The sequence below is a fragment of the Corella eumyota genome, chromosome 2, assembly GCF_963082875.1.
Source record: "Corella eumyota chromosome 2, kaCorEumy4.1, whole genome shotgun sequence".
Classification (NCBI taxonomy): Eukaryota; Metazoa; Chordata; class Ascidiacea; order Phlebobranchia; family Corellidae; genus Corella; species Corella eumyota.
Window position 1 is genome coordinate 8,623,662 of NC_137491.1, and position 21,806 is coordinate 8,645,467.

Here is a 21,806-nt window from a genome sequence, read left to right on the forward strand (position 1 = left end):
TAATTTAAATGGTACATTTAACGTTAACACAATCAAATAATTACAACTACACTTTAAATATTTGTATGCAACATTCTAAACTTTATTATTTTATAGGAAAAAAGATCAGAGCATACATAGAACGTTTGCTAAAAAAAACCCGCTACTCCGCTTTTTCTGGGGGCCATCCAATCACAATCGATTAACTTTTTAAAATAAAACTGGTTTTCATACTTTGATATTACTTAAGAACGATACAAAGTTTTGTTGTTATGTTTTATTGACGAAAAATACAATTTATAAACAAATAACAAACGCTAACATATCAATAATTAAAGAGGCAATGTAGTTATAATATGTGTGCTTATAACAGAAAGCTAAAATGAGAAAACGTGGATGTTATAAAAAGGCACCAAATTTCTGCAGATTATTTCTTGGTAATGTTACGTTGATGTCACATTGGCCTAAAAGGTAATAAAAAAATAAAAATGGACTAAAAATGGTTTTAAAAGAACATCAAAATTTTAATTTTTTAAGCCTACCTCTAAGTTTCCGCGAGCCTTCCTTAAGACCTCATGGGTTTTGGTTAATTGTTGAACAATGGAATGTTCAATCCCCTCTTTCATTTTATTTGTTGAATGTAGTCGATCCACTGTGCTCTTAAGAAGACGATCTTGTGTGTTGAGTTTTCTGCGCAGTTTTCCAACCTCTCTACGTAATCCATCAGCCTGAAAATATTAAATTTTTATGTAAAAATTTTTGGTTGCATAGCTCAAATCAAAAAAAAAGTACATACTAGATTATAATGAAAAATTTTTAAATATTGTTTTTAAATGTTGTAAAAAAACTAAAATAATAAAAAAATTAACCTCTTTATTGGGATCACCCATTCTCTTGTAAAACGAGGAATTCATCTCGGATCCTGAAGAATGAACCCCGGAAGATGTAAAGGATTGAACATCCATGTCCTTATGATGGGGGATGTTGCAAGGCCAGAACATCTTTAATGTATCCTCACTGATGTCCGAGAGGTTACGGAGGCGATGTAGGGAGGATGATAACTTGGAGATATCAAGATTTTGGTAGCCCTGAAGTTTAAAATTTTTTAATAAATTTTTATAAACTGACAAAATCAAACAACTAATACAAAAATGTCAATTTAAAATTTATTGTAAAAAAAACATACATATAGTAAAACTAAAAAATATTTAATTTAAATTCCATTTGTTATATTACTTTTTATTTGTCTTACGTTTTTATTTTTGCGACCAATTTCAATGACATTAGTTTGTTGAAGTTGTTTATCAAGTGAACGAACAAGTAATGAGCTGTCATAAATGTTATCCCTCAATCTTTTAAAATGAGACGTCTTACACATTGTATATGGACCTAAAATAATAACAAAAATTGATTAAACTTACAAAAAAACATTTCTTTAAAATTAGATAGTAGAAATAATAAAAAATAACAAAATTTAAAATAAAAAGTTTTTTACATTTTAAAATCTTACCTCCGGTGCAATGAAGAGGTGGAGATTGATCCCCGTTCATTTTGTGAATGGAGGAGTCAAAAGTAAACGTTTTTCCACCATCTGATGATCCTGATGCAGGGGGAGTCATAAACACATGGTTCCTTGTTGGTGGAGCAACTATGAGAAAACAACAATGATGTTATGATAAAATATGGATTACGAGAATTACATACCAAAAATTTAAACTTTTTCAATAACATTTAAAGAAATTAAAAAAAATTATACCTAAACTAACTTAAATATTTAAATAAACCTGTATCAAGATGAAGTCTTCTTCTTGCAGTGGTTGGAGCAGATTTAGAGATCCTCTGATGGTCCGGAGGTGAGAGATGATGGATGTTAATTGTTGTTAGCTGAGGATTCCTATCTACTTGATCTTGGAGGTTTTTACGAAGGGCTGCATTGACTTCAATACTTCTTTCCAGTTCTACCCTAAGGGATCGAATCTCTTCCAAGAATTCAGAATAATTATCTGAAAAGTAAAAATTACATAAAGTTAAGTTTATTATTCGTATTGCAGTTAAAAATAAAAGAAACCTGATTTTCTTTTTTTTTACTTAAATATTTTTTGCAAAAGTGTAAATATAGAATTATTTGTTATTGATAAAAATGTTATTTTTATTTAAATAATGTCAGTACCAGTTGGGTTATGGTGGATGTTTTCATGAAGTTTTAACTCAGATTTTAATGAGTCAATCAATTGATAAGATTCAGTTAATTGGACTTTTAAATTTTCCATATCTTTGTACAATCTAAAAAAAGTTACAAAATTTATTTAATATTAATTTATTTTACAAATTTTACAGTATTTACAAAAATATGATTTACCTTTTTGATTGATCTTTAAGATGTTTAACTTCAGCTGCAGAATTATTTTTCTCACTTTCTGTTTCATCGAGTTTATGTTTGTATTCAGAAAGTTGGTTTTTACAATTACACAATTCTTTGCCCAAATCAGCAGACTAAAAAAAAACAAATAAAAACTGAAAAAAATAGAAAAATAACCCAATACCAACACATTTAATTAAAATTTGCTTATACAATTCAGTAAAAAAAATAAATCTTAAGCAAAAAAAATAAATTTACCAAGTTAGTTTGTTGGTGAAGTTCTTGTTGAAGTTTGTTGATATGTGAAACCATTAAATCTGTTTGTGACGACTTTTCATGCAAGTCTTTTTGGAGATTTTTTAATTCTGCAATCGCATCTTCACAAAAATTAATAAAATGAGTAAAAAAACAACGTATTAGAAAAACAGCAAAATTTAAAATAAATATGTTAACTTTTGTACCTGAATAAGTTTGTTTCATTTTTTCTTCAAACTTGGGGTTGGGTGAATTATTTTGTGAACCATTTTGATCATATGGGAGATATATATTTGTTGAAACTAAATAAAATTTCTCATTAATTTATCAACAACATAAAATAATAAAAACCAAAATTCAGCTTAGCACTTAAAATTAGGTTCTTAATATAAAAATTTGCCACTTTTCTGTAATCAGAATTTTTTTTAGTAATTATAATTTAATGTTTACCATTATCACGTGAGGAATCAAGTTGGGCATCAAGTTTTTCTCTTAATTTATCGTTGGTTGCAATACTACGCTCTAGTCTCTGTCGCAATCCTCTTATTTCCGATAAATGTTTCATCAGGTTATCTAAAACAAAATAAGAAATTAAATTAAAATGTGTTAAAAGATTAAAATTGACACAAACTAATGTTTTTTTAGAGTCAGTCTTGTTTCATTTTTTAATAGATTTTAAAATTTTATTTTTTTAATTAATAAATGTGGTGATTACTTAAATGCGCTTTAGTTACCAGTATTGTTTGAAAGTTTTCTTTGATATCCAGGCACAAAATTTTCTTTTGATTTTTCCAAACTTGACATTGCCAACTCTAACTCTTCCTTGAGTGTTCTATAAACAAAAAATAGTTTTTTTAAAGCAATTAAAAAAAAAAAATTTTAGCAAAAATAAAATATTTAAAAATTCAAACCTGTTGATTCGTTTTTGATCATTCAGTCTTCGACGTAATCTATCAACTTCTCGTGAAAGTTTGTGATTTTCATGAGATGTTTCATCATCACACGAGCTCTCATGATCATACAAACTATTGTTCACACTAGAAAAAAATAATAATATTTTAACTGAAACTGAAAAAGATAAATTTTTCTAAAGTTAAAAAAAATTATTCTTAAACCTTACTTGAAAATATCCAGGTACAAATACTACAAACCATAAAAAATTGAATTTTTTTTAATTTTTAGTTTACTATTTACCTGATGGATTTAGGTTGGCCGGGTGACGACCATGCTCCTCCAAAATGAAGTGAAAATTTATCCAACTTTCTTGCGTCATCTCCAAACCTCTTACTTGGTGAATCTAAATATAAATGATTACATCATTAATATAAAACATTACCTAATAGTTTAAATGTATGTAATGTGGTTAATTTATTTAACAAAAGGTTATTCATTTGGGAATTAATTTGAATTATTGTGGCGTCAATTAGCCTGTCTATATATAACACATTGACAAATTTAATTAGTTTTAAATCAATGCAGTTGTTAAGTAACTAAAAGTAAAAAAAAAAAAACTCATAATATCATGTTGGAATAAAAATTACTTAAAATTATTTAACTTGCCTTTCATATACACAGGAGGTAAATATTCAGTAACTGCAATTGTTCTCTGATAGGTTGGAAGATTACGTGGTGATACTGGTGGTAATTTCTTATATTTGTCATCAACCTAATAATATTATTAAGGTTTTATTGATGAAACTGTACTTAAAATATTCTTATCAAAATATAGTTTAGAGAAATAAACTTATATTCAACACTAAAAGTTTAAAAACATATGCATTGAATTGCATAGAAAATACAAAAAGTATCAATAATTTAGAATATTTTTTTACATTAATACAAAAAACTAACTTATAACACCCATTAAGATACTTCTATTACAATCAAAATACGAACTAAGGTAAGTTTACCATGCTGACAGACGATGATAGTTTATCCAGAACATCATCATCATATATCGAGTGTATTGAATGATGGGAGGTGGTGGGAGTTAACAGACCGTGACGTTGTTTTGTTTGATGTGATTTCTATGAAATAAAATTTAATTAAAAATTATCATCATAGCGTTTTAAGTTAAAAAAAATTGATTTAAAAATAAAAATTTTTTTTTTTATAAAATTAAATTACTTGAGTAAAATAACAAGAAACAATTCATAAATTTAGTTCCAATATAAATAAATAATAAACAAACCTTTGGAGTTTGTAAACTTCCATCTAGCTGGGTTGTTTCAAGTTTTTTCTCAAGATTGTTAATAATTTTATTCTTCTCCTCTAACTCTTGCTTAAGCCTGAAATTAGATTAAAACAGACATTATTAGTTTAGAAAACAATCATTTTACACAAACTATATACTTAACTTAATCACAAAAAAAAGATTCATGAACTTAATACAACATCATTTTTAATAGATAGATATATTGTCAATAAAAACCTATTAAAAAACTACAACAAACCTGTCAAGTTTGTCATTGTTTGGTTTAAAATTTTTGGAGGAAATTTTTTGTTCAATTTCTTCCTCAGATTGAGATGAAGTAGAATCAGTTTCTATAATAATAAAAAATAAAAGAATAACAGTAACTCACAATACTAATGTTTCAAATATTACTATATTTAATGTTTCACTCCACACAAATATAAATATATATATAACTTTGCTTATGCAATGTACACCATTTTCAATAACCAATGTTTTAAACTCTGTTTATTATATCTACTTACCATGCAAATGATTTTTAATTTCTCGAACCAAATTTTGACAACTTTCAATTTCTTCCCCTACACTTTCAATAACTTTCTCATCGATAAAGTCATCACATGAAGACAGTAGAGAGCTCACATCATTTATAACTATATCTAAAGTTTAAAAAAAAATCTTTATTTAAAAAGTGATTCAACAATAGGTTTTAAAATAAATGCTTTCATAAATATCACTTTTTTGTTAGCTAGTTGTAAAAAATTACCTGATTGTCTTTTTAATCTTTTACTGCATTCTCGAGCTAGAGAAAGTTGTTCTCTTAAATTCGATAATTCTTTTGCTTGTGATTGGATCAGAGAATTGAACCTATAATAAGTCAAAAATTAATAAAACAGGAAATTTAAATTACTCTAATTTTTATAAAATATACAAATTTTAAATAAATTTGTTATGTTAAACAAAAAAATATTTTTGGTTTTATGTTTAAATTATTTTTTTACTTTTGTTCCGATGAAGGAGAGAGAGAAGGTGCTTTCTTTGCACTTTGGCTTCTTTGTGGAAAACCTAAAATAATTTAACGAAAAAAATCTTAACTAAACTTTAACTTAGTTTACATTGCCTTACTACTAAGTTATTTTTATGGAATAAAAATCAAGATTATAGGGATTTACAATGAACCAGGTAAAATTGATTTAAGATTTAACCACCTTGATTATATTCCTCAATACTGTTGTTGCTGTTATTGTGAGTTGGTGAAGCAAGGTTGGGAACACTTCTAGCACCTCTTATTGGAGACATTGGAGGACTAACTATACCTGCTTCACCTTCATATAAAATTTATTACATTTGAAAATGTTTGGAAGATTTAAAATTTTTCTGATTAATATTTATCAAAACATTAAAATTTGTACAATTGAAAAAAAATGTTACAAATATTAATAATTTCCAACATTACAAATTTGATTAAACTGACAGAATATTATTAAAAACTTACGTAGAGCAATTTTGCATCTGTTCAGTCTATCAGCTTGTTGTCTGACAGTCTCTTCTGTCGCAACTATTCTTTTGTTTAATTTTCCATTTAACATTCGAGCTCGCTCTAATTCCTGACGTAATACATTATCTCCGATTTTACTAGTCTGCGAAATAAATAATTCACTTAACTTTATTTAAATTTTATATTACTATTCATTATTTTTTAATTTATTTTGTCAATATTTATTTTACCTTTGGAAGAGGTATTTTGCTGTTTAAGTATGGAATTGATGGTGAACGTTTTTCTTTTCTACAGAAAATAGAAAAAAAAATTTCAAAAAAAAATTTCAAAAATAAACCTAATAAAATACAAACAAAATAAAACAATTTCACAGGGCTTACACAAATTTATTTAATAAATTACTTACTCTAGTTTTTCGTTTTCAAGTTTCAAAGATTCCATTTGAGTTTTCATTTCTTCAACTTTTTCTTGCATTTCATTCATATCATTGTCACTCTGTTTCTTCAATAAATCGTTTACCTGCCAATCAAAAATATCAACATTTATACAAAACTAAAAAATTATTTTCTTTTAAAATATTAAGCAAAAAAAAATTTAAAAAAAACAATCCTAAAAACCTAAGGAAACTGATTACACATTTTTAATATATACACTTCAAAAATATTTCACCTAGAATTTAAATTTTTACCTTTTCAGCATTGGAGAGTTTTTGTTTTAAGTTGACAATAACATCTTGTAATTCACTCTTGTGTAAACTACTCATACCATCGGACTCCATTGATCTAAAAAATAAATAAACAATTAAAACTAATCTTTTTTCCACCACTAAAACTAGTAAAAAAAACAAACTTTTATTTAAAAAATTTGGTAAATTACCGATATGATATAACTGAATGTTCACTGTCAGATATAATTCCATTTTCCACCACAACATTTCTATTTTTAGTCAGTTCATTGTCTTTGATTCTAGCAAGCAAACCTAATACTTCAGATTCCTGAGTCATTCTAATAAAAAAAATGACTTAATTTGTAAATAATTAAAATTTGCAATGACAGCTAACATATTGCATTTCCATTTATACCATTTAAAAAGTCGTTTTCAGTCTGGTTGCTATTTATAAAATTTAAAATGTCTTATATTTACTTACTTTTCACTATGTGCAGTTTCATAAAGATTTTTTAATTCTTGATTTTTCTCTGTTATTTTCTTTTCCATTTGTTTTAAATTATCCACATGAGCATCACACTCTTTTCTTAATTCGTTTACTTCAGTGATAGTATCAGCCAACTGGTTTCTAAAACAAAAATATTAAATTTTAAACACACAAATCCTATGGTAATGTGATAGTTATACTATTTGCTTTTTAGTCAATATTTATTGACTTTTAGACTAAATATTTGCCTAGTAATAAATTTAAATGTCGAAATTTCAATTTCAGATAAAACTTAACTTTTTACAACACTTTAACGACAGAACTTTCTTTCTAAATATTCATAACATTTTTACAGCTCTTTTTAATATTTAAAACCAAAAAATTCTTTCTTTTAACAATGATTTTAAATCTCCTTCAAATTGACCTTCTTTGAAATATTTCTAAAATGTTTAACAATTTTACTTTCAATATTGTTAAAACATACAGCTAGATGTATTTAAAACAAAATAACTCTTCCAAAATGAGCTATACCCAAACACTTAGCATAAGTACTCCACTATTTTGCGGCAAAACCTAAGCACTAGACTCCATGTATACACTTAAACATTTAAACAAAGCTTTCTCATTGATTATTGGAATGTTATTGATGAAGAGTCGAATAACAAATCAAAATAAGAAAGTTTGTAGTTAAGTTCTATTGTTAATTGTGTGATTAAAGTACTGGTATGTTTATGGTTAGTGTTTAAAGCAAATGGATACTTTTACTATTACAATGAACATACTTTTAAATACTTCAAATTGTAAAACTAAGTTAATAAAATAGAATGATAATTTTATTTCATGGTTGCAAACAAACAACAATTTGGCCTAAATAAAATCAAAAAATTTTACCTTGTGTTAATAAGAACTTGCTTCATTTCATGAGTGTTCATGTTTAGGAAACTATCATCATGATCATAATCATTATCATGATTGTCGTGGTAACCATTAGGAGTGGGGATGTCCATGTAGGAGGTTTGGTTAAGATGTAAGAAGGTTGTGTTTACTGTGTCATTTGGAATACTTTTCTGTTATTAAATTTAAAAAAAAATGTTTAAAAAGCAAAAATAATAAAAAAAAGTATTCTGTTCAACCCCTACTACCCCAACCCTTTACTAGAAAAAGTTATTTAATTTTAGAAAAAAATATCGGGCCTAAAAATTTTATAACCTACCTTGAACCTTGAAATTTAAATTTATCTGGAAAAATTAGAAACTTTCATTTGCATTCAATTCACTTTTACAATATTTATTACCTCAAATTTGTTTGTTTGGTTAAAATTAGAATCTGATGCATCAGAAGTTGCTGGTCTAGGTCCATATTTCTTACTATAACTAAACATTAGAAATAAATATTAATATAAAGTTTAAAAAATACAATATCTTTGCAAAATCCATAATATAATTTAAACTCTACTGTACAATACTATAACATCACAGTCATCACTATAGTCTACTCCTATATAAATTTAAATGTTGATATTAATTTTTGCTGTATAAGAATTTTCGCAATTGTTAGTTAATAAAATATTCTAAAAATTAGTGGGTAAATTTCTTTGTAAAAAGAAAATTGTAGGTAACCATATGCCAATCATTATAAAACAAATCCCAAAATTGCTGTGCATATTCCTCAATAATTCAAAGTATACAATATGATAAAATAACCCATATTTTAAACAGAGAAATAAATTGAATCTGATAATAAATAAAATGGATAAAAAGAATTCGTATGAGAAAAAATATTACCGCTTATGTAAGGGTTTATGTCTTGAAGATTTGGAGTAACTAATTCCATAATTCGAAGAACAATCACTTGAGAATTCCGAATCCGAATAAAAATCAACTTTCCGTTGCATATTCTAAAATAATTTAAAAGTTTAATAAAAATCAAATTTATTTTATAATACATTTAACTTATATTAACGTTAAATTCAAAAATGATTTATTCTTAAAAATTTTACTCTTATTGAATTTCCAACAAAAAATTAATAATTTAATTTAATGTTGAACTTATTCTATTTATCGCTCATAAATAATTGATAATCTAATTTACAAACCTTCAATGCGTGGTTAGCTTCACTTAATTCATTATTTAGTTCCTTAACTTTCTTCTGAAGACTCTCTATCTCCTGTTGGTGGTCAGTGTTACTCGGGTTTTTAAAACCTTCTTTGTATGCGTTCAACTTGGTTTGTAGTTCCTTGTTCAACCTAATATTATTGATTTTATAAAAAAAAATTACACTTGATTTTTCTATTTTAAATTTTTCATTTTAAAAATTTTAAAAAAGGCATTTGTATATTGAAAAAAATTAAAGATAAATAATAACCTTGTGATGTCATCCAACTCTTCTTTCAAACTTCTTTCAAGATTCTGTAAAAACAGATTAATAATAAATTTGGTAAAGCTAACCATGCATTAAAGGTTAGTTGGTAAATTAAATTACCAATTATTTAAGAAAAATTAGAAAAAATAGGGTTTAATATCAAGTTAATTTATTAATTTTTTATTTAAGATATTTAAAATTAAAAAATGATTGCACAAACCTGCAAGTCATGATCTTTAGCTTTAATCTGTTCTTTTTGTTGTTTATATTGTTGTTCCAGGTTATATTGCTCTGCTTTTAATTCCTCAATTTCATTGTTGGCACTTTCAAGATCAGCATACAAGTTGTCACGTTCATCGATTAACTCCTAAATAAAAAACTTTCGTATCAAACTTTATTTTATTTTAAATAACTTTTTAAATTAGCAAGTTCATATATAATTACGTTTTAGATTTCTTGAACTAAAAAAATAATATTAATTCTAGTACTTTTTGATACTTTTTAAACAGTTTGAAGTAATACCAATTGTAATATAAATATTGTAATTTTTAGCCTTTATTTTTTTTCTACTTTCTTCAAAATTAAAAAACAACATGTATTAAATAAAACATTCTAGTAATAAATTATGTTTTAACCTTCAAAGAGTCTCCACAGAATTTAAGTTTATTCACTAAACAACTTTCCACACTACTGTTCAAACTACTACCACCTCTCTGTAAAAATTTGTTTGCTAATTTCGAAAATAATTGTTTCTCTTCATTACACTGAACATGTAATAAATCCCTTTGCTTCTTTATTTCTATATACTTTGCCTCTCTAATCTAGTAAGTATGTATTGACCTTAATATTCTTGGTATGTATGTTTCAAGCTTATTTACTGCAATATTGGTGTATTTAAGTAATGGAAATATCTTGGTATCATAGTATAGCAAACAATTCAATTTTAGTATGGTACCTGTAAATTTTTAAGAATATCTTCGTTGTTTTTTTGTAACTCATTAATTTCTTCGTTTCGTGAGTGAACAGCACCACCAAGTGATGAAACTGTTTCTTCGTGTTCAAAAATCTAAAACAACACTTTTTTAATTAAAAAATTTGCAAATCCAAAAATTTAACAAAATCTAGTATCTTATACAGAACAATGTTAAATATAAATATATATAATTTAAACGTTTTCTTTTAATACAAACCTGTGATTTAAGAAGTTCAATTTGTTGATCTTTTTCATAAACTTGTTGATTTAATTCTTCAATTTGATTCTCATATTTATTTTCCATATCATCTCTTTCAGTCTGTGCCTCCTAAAATCATAAAAAAATTAAAATATTTTAAATAAAATTTGAAATCAAAATTTTTCAGATAATAAAAAAGAAAAATAATCATTTAAAACAGAAATAATGGTATTCGATATCTTGTATAATAAAACCTTTTCTTGACTATCTAGTTTCTTTTTAACTTGTGCTTTAATTTGCATGTTAAGCTCATTAATTTCTGATTCATGTTTCTTGTCTAAATCAACTACTTCTTTTATTGCATCTCGTAACTGCATATTATAACTTAATTATTCAAACAATAAAAATAAGGGATGTTTTGACTTGAAGAAGATTGTAAAAAGGGAGAGAGTAATTTTTAATTGTAAAAAGGGGAGAGTAATTGTAAAAAGGGTAATTGTAAAAAGGGGAGAGTAATTTTGAAATAAATTTAACTGAAATTGAAGACCAATTTTGTGCTATTTTAATTTCTGAAAAATTTTATTCACATTTAACCTTCTTATGCTAGTTAATGTAGTTCTTAAAATGAAATAACCTCTTGTTGTAAAAACAAAGCATCTTGCTTATTCTCTTTAACTAACTCCTTTAAGTCTTCAATTTGTTTGTTGTAATTTTCTCTCAGAATAAATTTTTCCTTAATTTCAACCTGGTATAAGTTAAAAGTTTAAACGTAAAAAAATAATTACAAAATAAATATTAATTCTTAAATAAACAAACCAACCTGTAGGGCCAGATTGGATTGTTCAACTTGTTGCCTCATTTCAATTAACTCTGGTTCCTAAAAATAAGTCACCACAAATGTTAGTGTTATTTTAAACTATAAATTACCCTTACTTAATTGTCAAACAAAAAAGTTTATTATAAACACAAAAAAAGAAATATTTTAAAGAGAAATTAGACCTGGGCATATATAGAATTTGATTTTTGATCTTCAATTTTAGATTGCGCTTCTGCAAGTTCTTCTTTAAGATTTTTTATTTCTTCATTTTTCTGATTGAGTTGACCAAGAATTTCCTTATAGGACAAATTAATTAAAAGGTTATTAAAGTGTTACATTTAATAACAAGAACATTTTTTTTTTCAGTAGAATATTTAGCATGCTCTAAAATTTCCATTTTTTTATGCTTACATTATTATTATCTGATGGTTTTTCAATTTTTTCTTCAACTTCTGAAAGTTGATTTTTTAATTTATCAACTTCCTCATTCTTTGCACGAAGTAATTGTGTTAAACCCTATTTAAAAAACAACATACTTTAAGTCATAATAAAATTAATAATAAAACTAATTAAAAATGAAATAACATTATTAGATATATATTTAATTAATGAGAAGTTGCTTACTGCAATAGCTCTATCTCTCTTGTTAATATCTTTATCAGCCTTTCCTTCTTTTTCTTTTAATTCAGCATTCTCATTTGCCTTCTTCTCAACATCATTTTGGTACCCTCTCTCTTTTTCAACCCAGTCTCTTTTTAATTCCTAAAAATAAAAAATAAAAATTAAGTACAAGAAAATATTAAGTAAATTATATCAAAACAGTTTTTTAATAAAACTATAATGGTAATTGCATTTAACTAGTATCAACATATAAATGGTGTTATGGTGACAGTAAACCTATAACCATAAATTTGTTTCAAAAAATACTTACATCAATTTCGTTTTGTTTCTTGTCAAGTTCAACAGTTAGTTGGTTTGCAGCATCTTGAAAGTCATCCAATTTTTCTTGTTGTTTTGTAATGTGTTCCTGAAATATTTAATATATAAACTTAATGTCAATTTTTTGAATCATCAAAATGTGTTTGTGCAGTAATAGCATGTTTTTCAATAAATTTAAAAATATGATCAATTAAAATTGGTAAAAAAAATTGTTTGAATCATAATATGATTATTTATAATTGCCTAACAGAACCTAAAAATTTGTTAACAATCATATCAGATTTTAATTTTAGACCTTAATTGTCTTTAACAATTTTTGCATGATATTTGTCCCTGCCAATTTAAAAATTATTTAATTTATTAAATAATAATAATCAAACCAAAATATAAATTTTTTACATAATTTTAACAACATTTCTTCAGGCAAAAATAAAACATGCAAAAAGCAAAATAAAAATAAATTCTTCTGCATTAACAGAAGAAATTATAAAAATCAAACAAAAATGTATAAGCTTTGTTTAAAGCACATAGCGGCCTATGATATATATAAACCAGGCATTTACATGCTTTTATATGATTTGTACCTCATATTCATCTTGTAAAGAAAGCAAGACCTAACAACAAACTTGGTTGAATAACACAACAGTGACAATTACTATATGTTTAATGTAAAATGACAGTTACAATTTAATAAGACCATGGTAAATGCATAAAGTGATTTAGTGTTATAGTGACAAAGCTATAGAAATCTAGTACATATTGCTGTTAAAGTAACTATAATAGGTGTTGCTTTTTAACAAGCAATGTTTTGTGATATGGTACTGACATTGAATGGTAACTTAAAAGCAATGCTTTTTAGTTACAAAAGTTCTTTGGAAAATACTACCAAAAGATAGACTAAATTATTTACTGTTATAAAATATAAAGATTTGTGTTAAAAATAAAAGTAAAGTAAAACCTGATATTCTTTTTCTGTTGCTTCTTCCCTTGTTTTTGCTTCATCAAGCAAAGCTTCCATGTCCTGTTAAAATTACAAAAAAATTATAAATACACTAAAACACCAACCAGCTTACTAAATAAAAACTTTAAAAAAAAATTTCAATAAAATTTTTATTGTTTAAATACCTGTAATTTCACTTGGAAATTTTCACTTTCTTGAAACATTGGTTCAACTTGGGACTTCAACAAATTTTCTTTTTCTTCATTTAACAACTCAATCACACATTTGTTTGAACTTAAAGTTTTCTTTAAATCTTCGATGAATCTAAAAATAAAAACTTTATTTAAAAACTTCACAAATTTTTATTATTATTCTTATTCGAAAAACATGTAAAATATCGAACCTTTCAGCTTCCTCTAGTTCAAGTTTAACAGCAATATTTTCCTTTTGTAAATCTCTGTATTGTTTATCACCAAATTTACCTTGCAAAAAATTAAAATATTTTATTGATAACGATAACCAGGAATAAATTTAATAATTATTATACCCAATAAAATTTAAGTTTAAAATTCATAAAGTACCTAAAAATAAAAGTTTAAACTTACCTTGGTCTTGGATTGGGTTTAAAGTTAAGTCTTGAATTTTCGATTTTGCTTCATCCAATTCCTTGACAAGTTCTTCATTCTGATCCTTCATGTCTGTAAATTGTTTTTGAAATTGTAAAGCTTTTCCTGATACAGTTGAAGCTTCACGTCTGACTTCATGTAATTCCTTTATCGAATTTATAGATTCGAATTAGTAAAAAGAGAAAAAAATTTAAAAAAAAGAAAAAAAATATATTTTCAGTAATTTTTTAAACAAATGTATTATTAGTAAAACCTCAATACAAAATACTTTGTAAATTGCTTTTAATAACGGATTTTAATAAGTTTTACCCTTTCAGCAGCTTCAACTTTCTCGTTCATTACTTCTCTTAGTTGTTCAACTTCTTGTTGAGCTTCTTCTCTTACTTTTTCATCGGAAGGTTCAGTGTACATACTTGCTACTGCATTCCTGTACAACAAAAATCATTTTTAATTTTAAAAAAAAAATTTATCATAATAACTAAAAAGTAGGTATGACAACAACCAAACTATTGCAAATTATTTTAAAATATTACACTTTTTTGTATAGATTAATATAGTATTTTTAAATTTTAGTGAATATAGTATAATTTGAAGTCTAATGTACAGAAAAACTTACGAGGCTTTAACAAGGAGATCATGTTTATGTTGAAGATCTTTCTTCAAGTTGTCACATTCAACTTTCAACTCAATGTTCTGTAACATAATAAAATTATTATAAAGCTTTATTCAATTTTTATACTCAGTTAAATTAACACATAATATTACTTAATATTTAATATTGTTTTAATATTTAATTTTTATATGCTAAAAGTTTAATTTTTATTTAATTTTTTTTTGCAAGTTGAATAATAAATAAACTTTAAAACTTATATTGTCATGTTTTATATTAATTTAAAAAAAAAATAACAAGCTGCTAATTATATTTTATCGACAACAAAACTTACTACAACCTGAACTATTTTTCCAATTTTTAAATTCCGAAAAGCCATTTTAATTGCTCAAAAAAAACAATTAAAAACCTCAACTAGCCTAATTAAGCATCACAATTTTACATTGCCACCTTGACTACTATCTCCAATGTAAAAAATACGCAAAAGAACAGCAATTAAATGCTCAGCAATGTAAACACATGGGGCTTTAAAGAGAGCAAATATTGCTCATAAAACATAAAAGAATCAGCTCTAACAATGATTTGATTTATGTTTATTGAATTATTTGTGTGAATTGTGTAAGTTATGTCCAAACCTGCCCATTTTTATGAGAATGCCAAAAACAGAAGGATGAATGTTTGAGCTGGGAAGTTGTACGGCGTCGTATTTGCCTTGTGTCAACAACAAACAAAGAAAAAGTCATCAAATAAATTACACAAATCCATGAAGGAATTTACTTAATTAAACCTAACTAGACGCAATAAATCAATTAGCCTTTTTCACAAGTTTTAAAAACTCCGCTTATAAAACTTTATGAGACCATAACAAAAACACACTAAAAAAACACATTCATTAAATCACTTGCACAGTTTAATTTCACCTTTAGTATTTATCCACATTGTAGTTTTATAACCCAATCTTATATTATAAAAATTACATCTTTTTATATTTAGATTTACAGTAAAATTTTGATGTGATATTTATTTATTTACATTTCTCCAGAGTTGATCGTGGTTATCTCCCTCTACATGTTCATTTATTCTCTCCTCCATGTAAAATATTCGAAGTTTTAAACTAAAATTCTCCTTCTTCAAGTCAGATATTTGCTGCAATATTTAAATTACAAATAAATTTAAAAATTTTAAATGATGTGTTAAAAAAATATTAGTGTGATAAATTTAAAAAAATAAAAAAATTTAAGAAGTGTGTTATTTTTTATGTTGCTTTCAAATTTAATAAATTTATATTTAAAACAACAATTATAAGTAAAATAATTTTAAATTAAAAAACAATGTTTATCAATTGATTTAAAATTTAATTATGTAAAATTTAAAGTATTTATATAAAATTATTTTCAAAATAAAACTTACTGTCCCAAAATCCTTCATTACACTACTTCCAGGTGATTCACTTAAAACATTAAACACTGAAAAAATAAATTCAATCAATTAGTCAATAATATTGATTAAGAAACAAGATAAACCAAAGCAAAATATTTAAAAAAATGGGTTTGCTTTTGATATAAAATATGTTTGCTTTTAATATAAAATAGGTTTGCTTTTGATATTAAAAATTGTTAGAAGAAAAATCTTTATGTTTACTTTTGCAACATATTTTATTTAAAAATTCCCTAGATATTTAAAAATGTACATCAACCATATTTCCATTAATATTTAAATTCAATAAATCCATTTAGCTGTAATATTTATTAAATTATAATTTGTCTTCCACATTAATAGAAATATAATTTTTTTTATTAAAATAAATATAAAAACTAAAAAAAAAGATTTTATTTTAATAATTTTTGTTTTATAATTTTTTTTTCAAAATTCTTACCTGCTGGGTAAGAGGGTCCAGGACCTGGGTCACTCAATCTGTCGGTATTTCTAATTGGGGTCCCCATATTTGTTATATCGGGGAGGTGTGAAATATCAACACTAAATTAACAACATTTTTTTTTTAAATATTTGATCTACTAAAATATAATATAATATTAATAAAAACTTCTGCATACTAATTATTTATTTAAAACATAAAAAGTATTGTAATTCTTTTTAAAAACATATTTAAAAACACCAATTCACAACTCCTAAAATGACTGATCTTAAATTAAAAATTCTCTTTAAATATTTAATCATAGTTTCTAAGCAACATAACATTAGAATTATAACCCTAGAAATCCACTGAACCTAATCTAATACCACATAGATCATGTCGATTTATAAAATGTTTTGTATAACAATCCCAATACAAAGGAGGGCACAATACCCTTAGATAATGCATCAAACCACATTTCTTTAAAGCATATTTACAGACGCTCAATATAAAGAAGCAAACCACGCAATTTAGTCAATGAACTTCATTAATCAAGTTGCCATATCAATTCAATAACGTTTATATTAAGCTAATAGTAACATACAAAAAATGTGTTAAGTTTGCTATGTAGGTAAGGTACTCAAATATGGGCCAAGAGGTTAAATAGCCACATTTAAACACTTCAAGTGTTGACCGCAGTAAACTAACAAGCAATTCAAGTAATAAAGTGGGCACTTGTTGACAACAAATAGTAACCATAATAAGTTAATGACAGTGATTGAAATAATCTGTATTTGATTAAATCAGAAATAGGTTAAATTTTAACAACACATTTGTTTTATTAAATCCATTAGTCACTACTACAGATTATTTTTCTGTTTACATAAATGAATATAATATTTTTAGGTATACATATACTAACAAGTAGGCAAGCAATTTACGTGTGGTAACAATTTCTTAGCCATTACCAAAATATATGTAAAAACTGTAACTATTTATTTATAAACCAAACTTGTACATAAAGCATACCTTGAACAATGAACTAGAAAATAATTTTTACCATATTTATTGACGTTTTGGTAGAAAAAAAGACAATGAAAATATTTGTGGGGTCGTAAAATGACAATACAATATTTACACTGACATTTATGTTAAGTAAACACGTGTCTTCTCATCGTAAATTCTGCACTTCACACGTCAGATATGACGTCACAAACAATCGAAAATGGGTAGCTTTTTTAAGCTTTTCTACATTTACCAATTCTAAAATATGACTTGAAAACTAAAGATTTTTAAATTAAAAATCACACGCTGATTTCCTTTTAGTAAACTCGGTTTAATTCCTCAAGTCAGTGAACATTTCTAAAGATTTATCAACGCATTCCTAATAGTTTAAAACGTCAGCACGTTTTATCAAAATCACGAACGCTAATTTTAGATTCCCAAAAAACATTTAAAAACTAATGAACCCCTTTTTTTAATGTATATAACACCATAGCATTACAATACCCTAAATTGTAAGCTGTCTTTAAAATTACAAAATACAACAAAAATTCTTGTTTTAGTTCATTCAGCTTGCTAGAATTTAGGCTTGCTGGAGCGTAAAACGTTTTTCCTTCCTTTACCAGACCATATAAACATTATACAACTGTAAAACACGTTTCTAAAACAACAATATATATTTTAATTAGCTTAAACCCGTAAAGTTTACGCTTACTATAAATCTTTAGGTATCCATGTAACGACATTTTCAATAAGCTTTTAACAGTAAAAAAGATGTTTCTAAATTTCGAAGCCAATAAAATGGAAAATTAAATTAACATCTGTCAATTTTACCCACCACTTAAACACATTTTTAAAATATGTTTCTATTACATATAGCTTAATACGTTTACTATTTAAACGTAACTGTCAAAATATTTTATTAAAATACGACTATACGATAATATAACTGCTAGTAAGCCCGCTACGGCTGGCATATGCATAAAAAATAAAGCGTTGAAACACGCGCGTTCTATTCAACAACTTCCGTATGTCATCAACATATTAAAATAAGCGGTTCGCGCTCTCTCAGTTTGAACTCATGAATATTTTAGATCTACTCGTTTATTCCTTATTATTAGGCTAACAAGCATTCGAATGCATCGAATTTAACATTTTTTTAATTAATTTTGAATAAGATATCATAAAATAGCCCAACCTCAAAAGCATACAAGCTATATAGCATTACAATTGGCCTGACTGTCTATAACTGACACTATACATATTTTAAATGGTAATAATGCATATGAACTGTTTTTTCGAAGACAATAAACTGCTAATCATTGTATACTGATACCGCCCTATAATGTATTGTCTAATCTGCACTTCTAATGTGTTAGGAACAAAAAAGTAATTGTTTTTGTTTATTTGTTCTTAACTGACTCCCTTATAAGCTGGTTAGTTCATTTAATTTTGACAAGATAGTAGCTTGAAATGAAACGCTTGTATAAAATGTAAGAAACTGGTTATTGAAAAATAAGAATTTCAATTGATTTTTTTTAAATAATTTAAATTCTATTAACACAGTACCTAACTACCTATATTATATGTTTTAATTCTGTTTTTAATTTTACCTCTTTAATTTACTTTAAATACAAATCAAAACGTTAAGAAAAGTAAACAAGTAATTAAAAAATCCTATTTTTATTTAAAGCAAATACCAAAGTAAAACAAAAGAATGTTCGAAAAAGAAAAAAATACCTTTCTTTTGCTTGGTACCAAGATTTTAAGAACGGATACATATTTGAACTATACTTCTTTTGTTTTCGTAATTACGTAGAAAATTGTGGTAAAATCCAGATTTTTTTCTTGATTTCAACATAACTTTAATTTAAAACTATAGGAGAACCATTGTAGGTATAATCGACCTTCAAACCTTCCTTCATAAAAGTTTCACTCAAACCTTCTCTTACGTAATAACCAGCAACGTAGACTTAAAGTTCTAAATTTCTTGATAGTCTATCTTCCACGAGCGTTGTATATAGTACAGCTTCGTCAAATTCACAGAGAATTCAAGTTCAAAAAACTATCATTTACTACCGTGCTGGCGGGCCTATAGCTAGCTAAAACGCAAAAAAGTTCGACGTGAAAATTAGAAAAGGGAAAATTGCCGCCGGCAAAAATACATAACACCGATGTGCGATCATTAAACAGATGATAATTGGCCCAATTTAAAATCTGTTTATTACTGCGGTAACGCCATGTTTTACATGATACCTTGCTTGTTTAGCATAAGTAAAAAGTAATGCCATATTTACATTGATGAGTTATTTATTTTGAGAATAAAGTATATGCTGCACTTAGTAACGTATCGTACCAAGTATCAGACTAACATAAGTATAAAAGTGACCTAGCCTAATTAGCGCGTATATGTGACTGTAATTTGTAAAAATACTTATTCCTTTCTTATATTACTTGACTTGCTTAACACTAAATAAGCGCAAGACAGTAATTTCTGTAACTTCCTTAGCAATCGAAGGCATCTCATTAAAAGGTGAGACGAGACAAAGCAGCTGCATGTTAGCGATAAACAAGCACTGATGCAATTATTTAATTCCCAATAGGAGCGACGTAAGAGCGATAACAATTAATATCGTGCAATAATAACTCTTCATTAATCTGCAGTCGTCAAAAGGTGATTTAAAATCCACTTTTAAAGTAATTTAATGTTTTAGGTGGCTAGACTTATGTGCTAATGCAATAAATTACCAACAAAAACATTTATTCACTAGCTTAAAATATATTATATATTAGTTTAAATTATCTAATCAATTTTTTATTTATCTAAATATTGTCGAATCTACTATTAAATTTAATATTTTAAACATGTTAAGGTGTAGAAAAGCACAAAGTTGCTCTCTGTTGCCATCTTGCAGAAACTCACAAAATTTATTTAAAAAATTATTATATATACATAATTAACTGGTAAGAAACACTAAGTCATGTATTTTAAAAACATGCTTTAAAGAAAATGAATACTGAACAAATATCAAACAAAAAATGTTATTTACCCAACAATTAGAATTCAAATTTTAATTTAACAAGCATCACCTTTTTAAATTATAAAAGCTTTTAGCAAAAATTAAAACAAATTATTTAATTGCTATTACATCACATTATAAAATAAACATCACGAATCAAAAAAAATTTAACCCAGTGTTTAAGATTTTAATAAAAGAACTATTAATTACCTTGCATCAAAATCAAGGGGCAGTGTAGGATCATCAGGTAAAACAGAATCCATCTTAACACTTTTATGATTGTTTGTTGTTTGGCAAAAATATATGGCTTGCAATATCAATAAAAAAAAATTAGCAGCAATTAAACATGTTTTAAACTACATTCTGTAAAAATACAAATCACAACAAGCAAGTTAATTACAAATAAATATATTTTTTTAGTTCATAAAATGTACCTCATGCCTTAATGCCAGAATGCCTTTCTCACAAACTTAGTTGACTGGCAGACTGGTATAATCATTAATTTTAACTAACTGTTAAACATACGAATAGAAAACAGGTCAGCACTAAGACTACCAAAAAATAAAATCTGAACATAGCATTTCGCCAATATCTAAATATATGACAATATTATTTTTTTTAACTTCTGTCTATTTATTTAGTTGTTAATTAGAAAAATATTTGCGTTCAGTCAGTAAGTATTTGTTGCTACTATCATTTATTTTTGCATTCCAATTAAGAAACATAAAAATATAAATCTCTAATCATACTAACTGCTCAACGCAAAACAAAGATATTCACAAACAAACACGCATACAAAAACAACAAAATCTAAATTGAATATTTAACGCAAAAAGACCGCTCGGATTAGGTAAACACTTTTTTAATTTAAGTTTATCCTCAATTTAAATGTAAATTTAAAAAAAGTTAAACTGCGTAATATACTTTTTTACTAACAAAATATTATTTAAAATCAAGATAGAAACATTAAAACAATCAAATACTAAATTAACATTACCTTTTTATGATGTTTTAAACTAAAATG

General features: G+C 25.7%; 1 protein-coding gene across 3 annotated transcripts; it reads right to left on the bottom strand.

The window, feature by feature from the left end:
* Positions 1-247: 247 nt before the first annotated feature.
* Positions 248-21,131, bottom strand: LOC145743104 (uncharacterized). Of its 3 annotated transcripts, none has more exons than XM_082560994.1 (52): positions 20,993-21,131; positions 16,782-16,882; positions 16,316-16,371; positions 15,938-16,051; positions 14,912-14,988; positions 14,605-14,722; positions 14,275-14,440; positions 14,073-14,151; positions 13,855-13,993; positions 13,688-13,750; positions 13,314-13,343; positions 12,722-12,817; positions 12,415-12,552; positions 12,202-12,306; positions 11,973-12,086; positions 11,794-11,850; positions 10,992-11,102; positions 10,757-10,867; positions 10,022-10,168; positions 9,805-9,848; positions 9,535-9,685; positions 9,224-9,336; positions 8,734-8,812; positions 8,331-8,506; positions 7,434-7,580; positions 7,162-7,290; positions 6,974-7,067; positions 6,692-6,804; positions 6,516-6,573; positions 6,283-6,427; positions 5,996-6,112; positions 5,789-5,852; positions 5,554-5,654; positions 5,312-5,446; positions 5,047-5,137; positions 4,785-4,881; positions 4,504-4,620; positions 4,154-4,259; positions 3,788-3,890; positions 3,505-3,630; positions 3,328-3,425; positions 3,044-3,166; positions 2,800-2,895; positions 2,597-2,715; positions 2,339-2,472; positions 2,150-2,262; positions 1,764-1,982; positions 1,490-1,627; positions 1,232-1,368; positions 849-1,067; positions 522-707; positions 248-443 (listed from the first exon to the last, which is right to left on the bottom strand). In XM_082560994.1, exons 1-52 carry the CDS (start codon positions 21,043-21,045, stop codon positions 423-425), a joined length of 5,784 nt encoding a protein of 1,927 aa, XP_082417120.1. In that variant the 5' UTR covers positions 21,046-21,131; the 3' UTR covers positions 248-422. The 3 variants fall into 3 exon arrangements, with proteins under 3 accessions (XP_082417120.1, XP_082417121.1, XP_082417122.1); XM_082560995.1 differs by lacking the exon at positions 20,993-21,131 and adding an exon at positions 19,503-19,859; XM_082560996.1 differs by lacking the exon at positions 13,314-13,343 and having other exon boundaries at positions 20,993-21,130.
* Between the last annotated feature and the right edge of the window lie 675 nt (positions 21,132-21,806).

Coding starts and splice junctions, on each gene's coding strand:
- LOC145743104 (XM_082560994.1), bottom strand. CDS start 21,045: ATGGATTCTGTTTTACCTGATGATCCTACACTGCCCCTTGATTTTGAT. Junction 12,553..12,721: donor AGAAACAAAACGAAATTGAT/GTAAGTATTTTT, acceptor TTTTATTTTTAG/GAATTAAAAAGAGACTGGGT. Junction 3,891..4,153: donor ACCTCCTGTGTATATGAAAG/GCAAGTTAAATA, acceptor ATTTATATTTAG/ATTCACCAAGTAAGAGGTTT.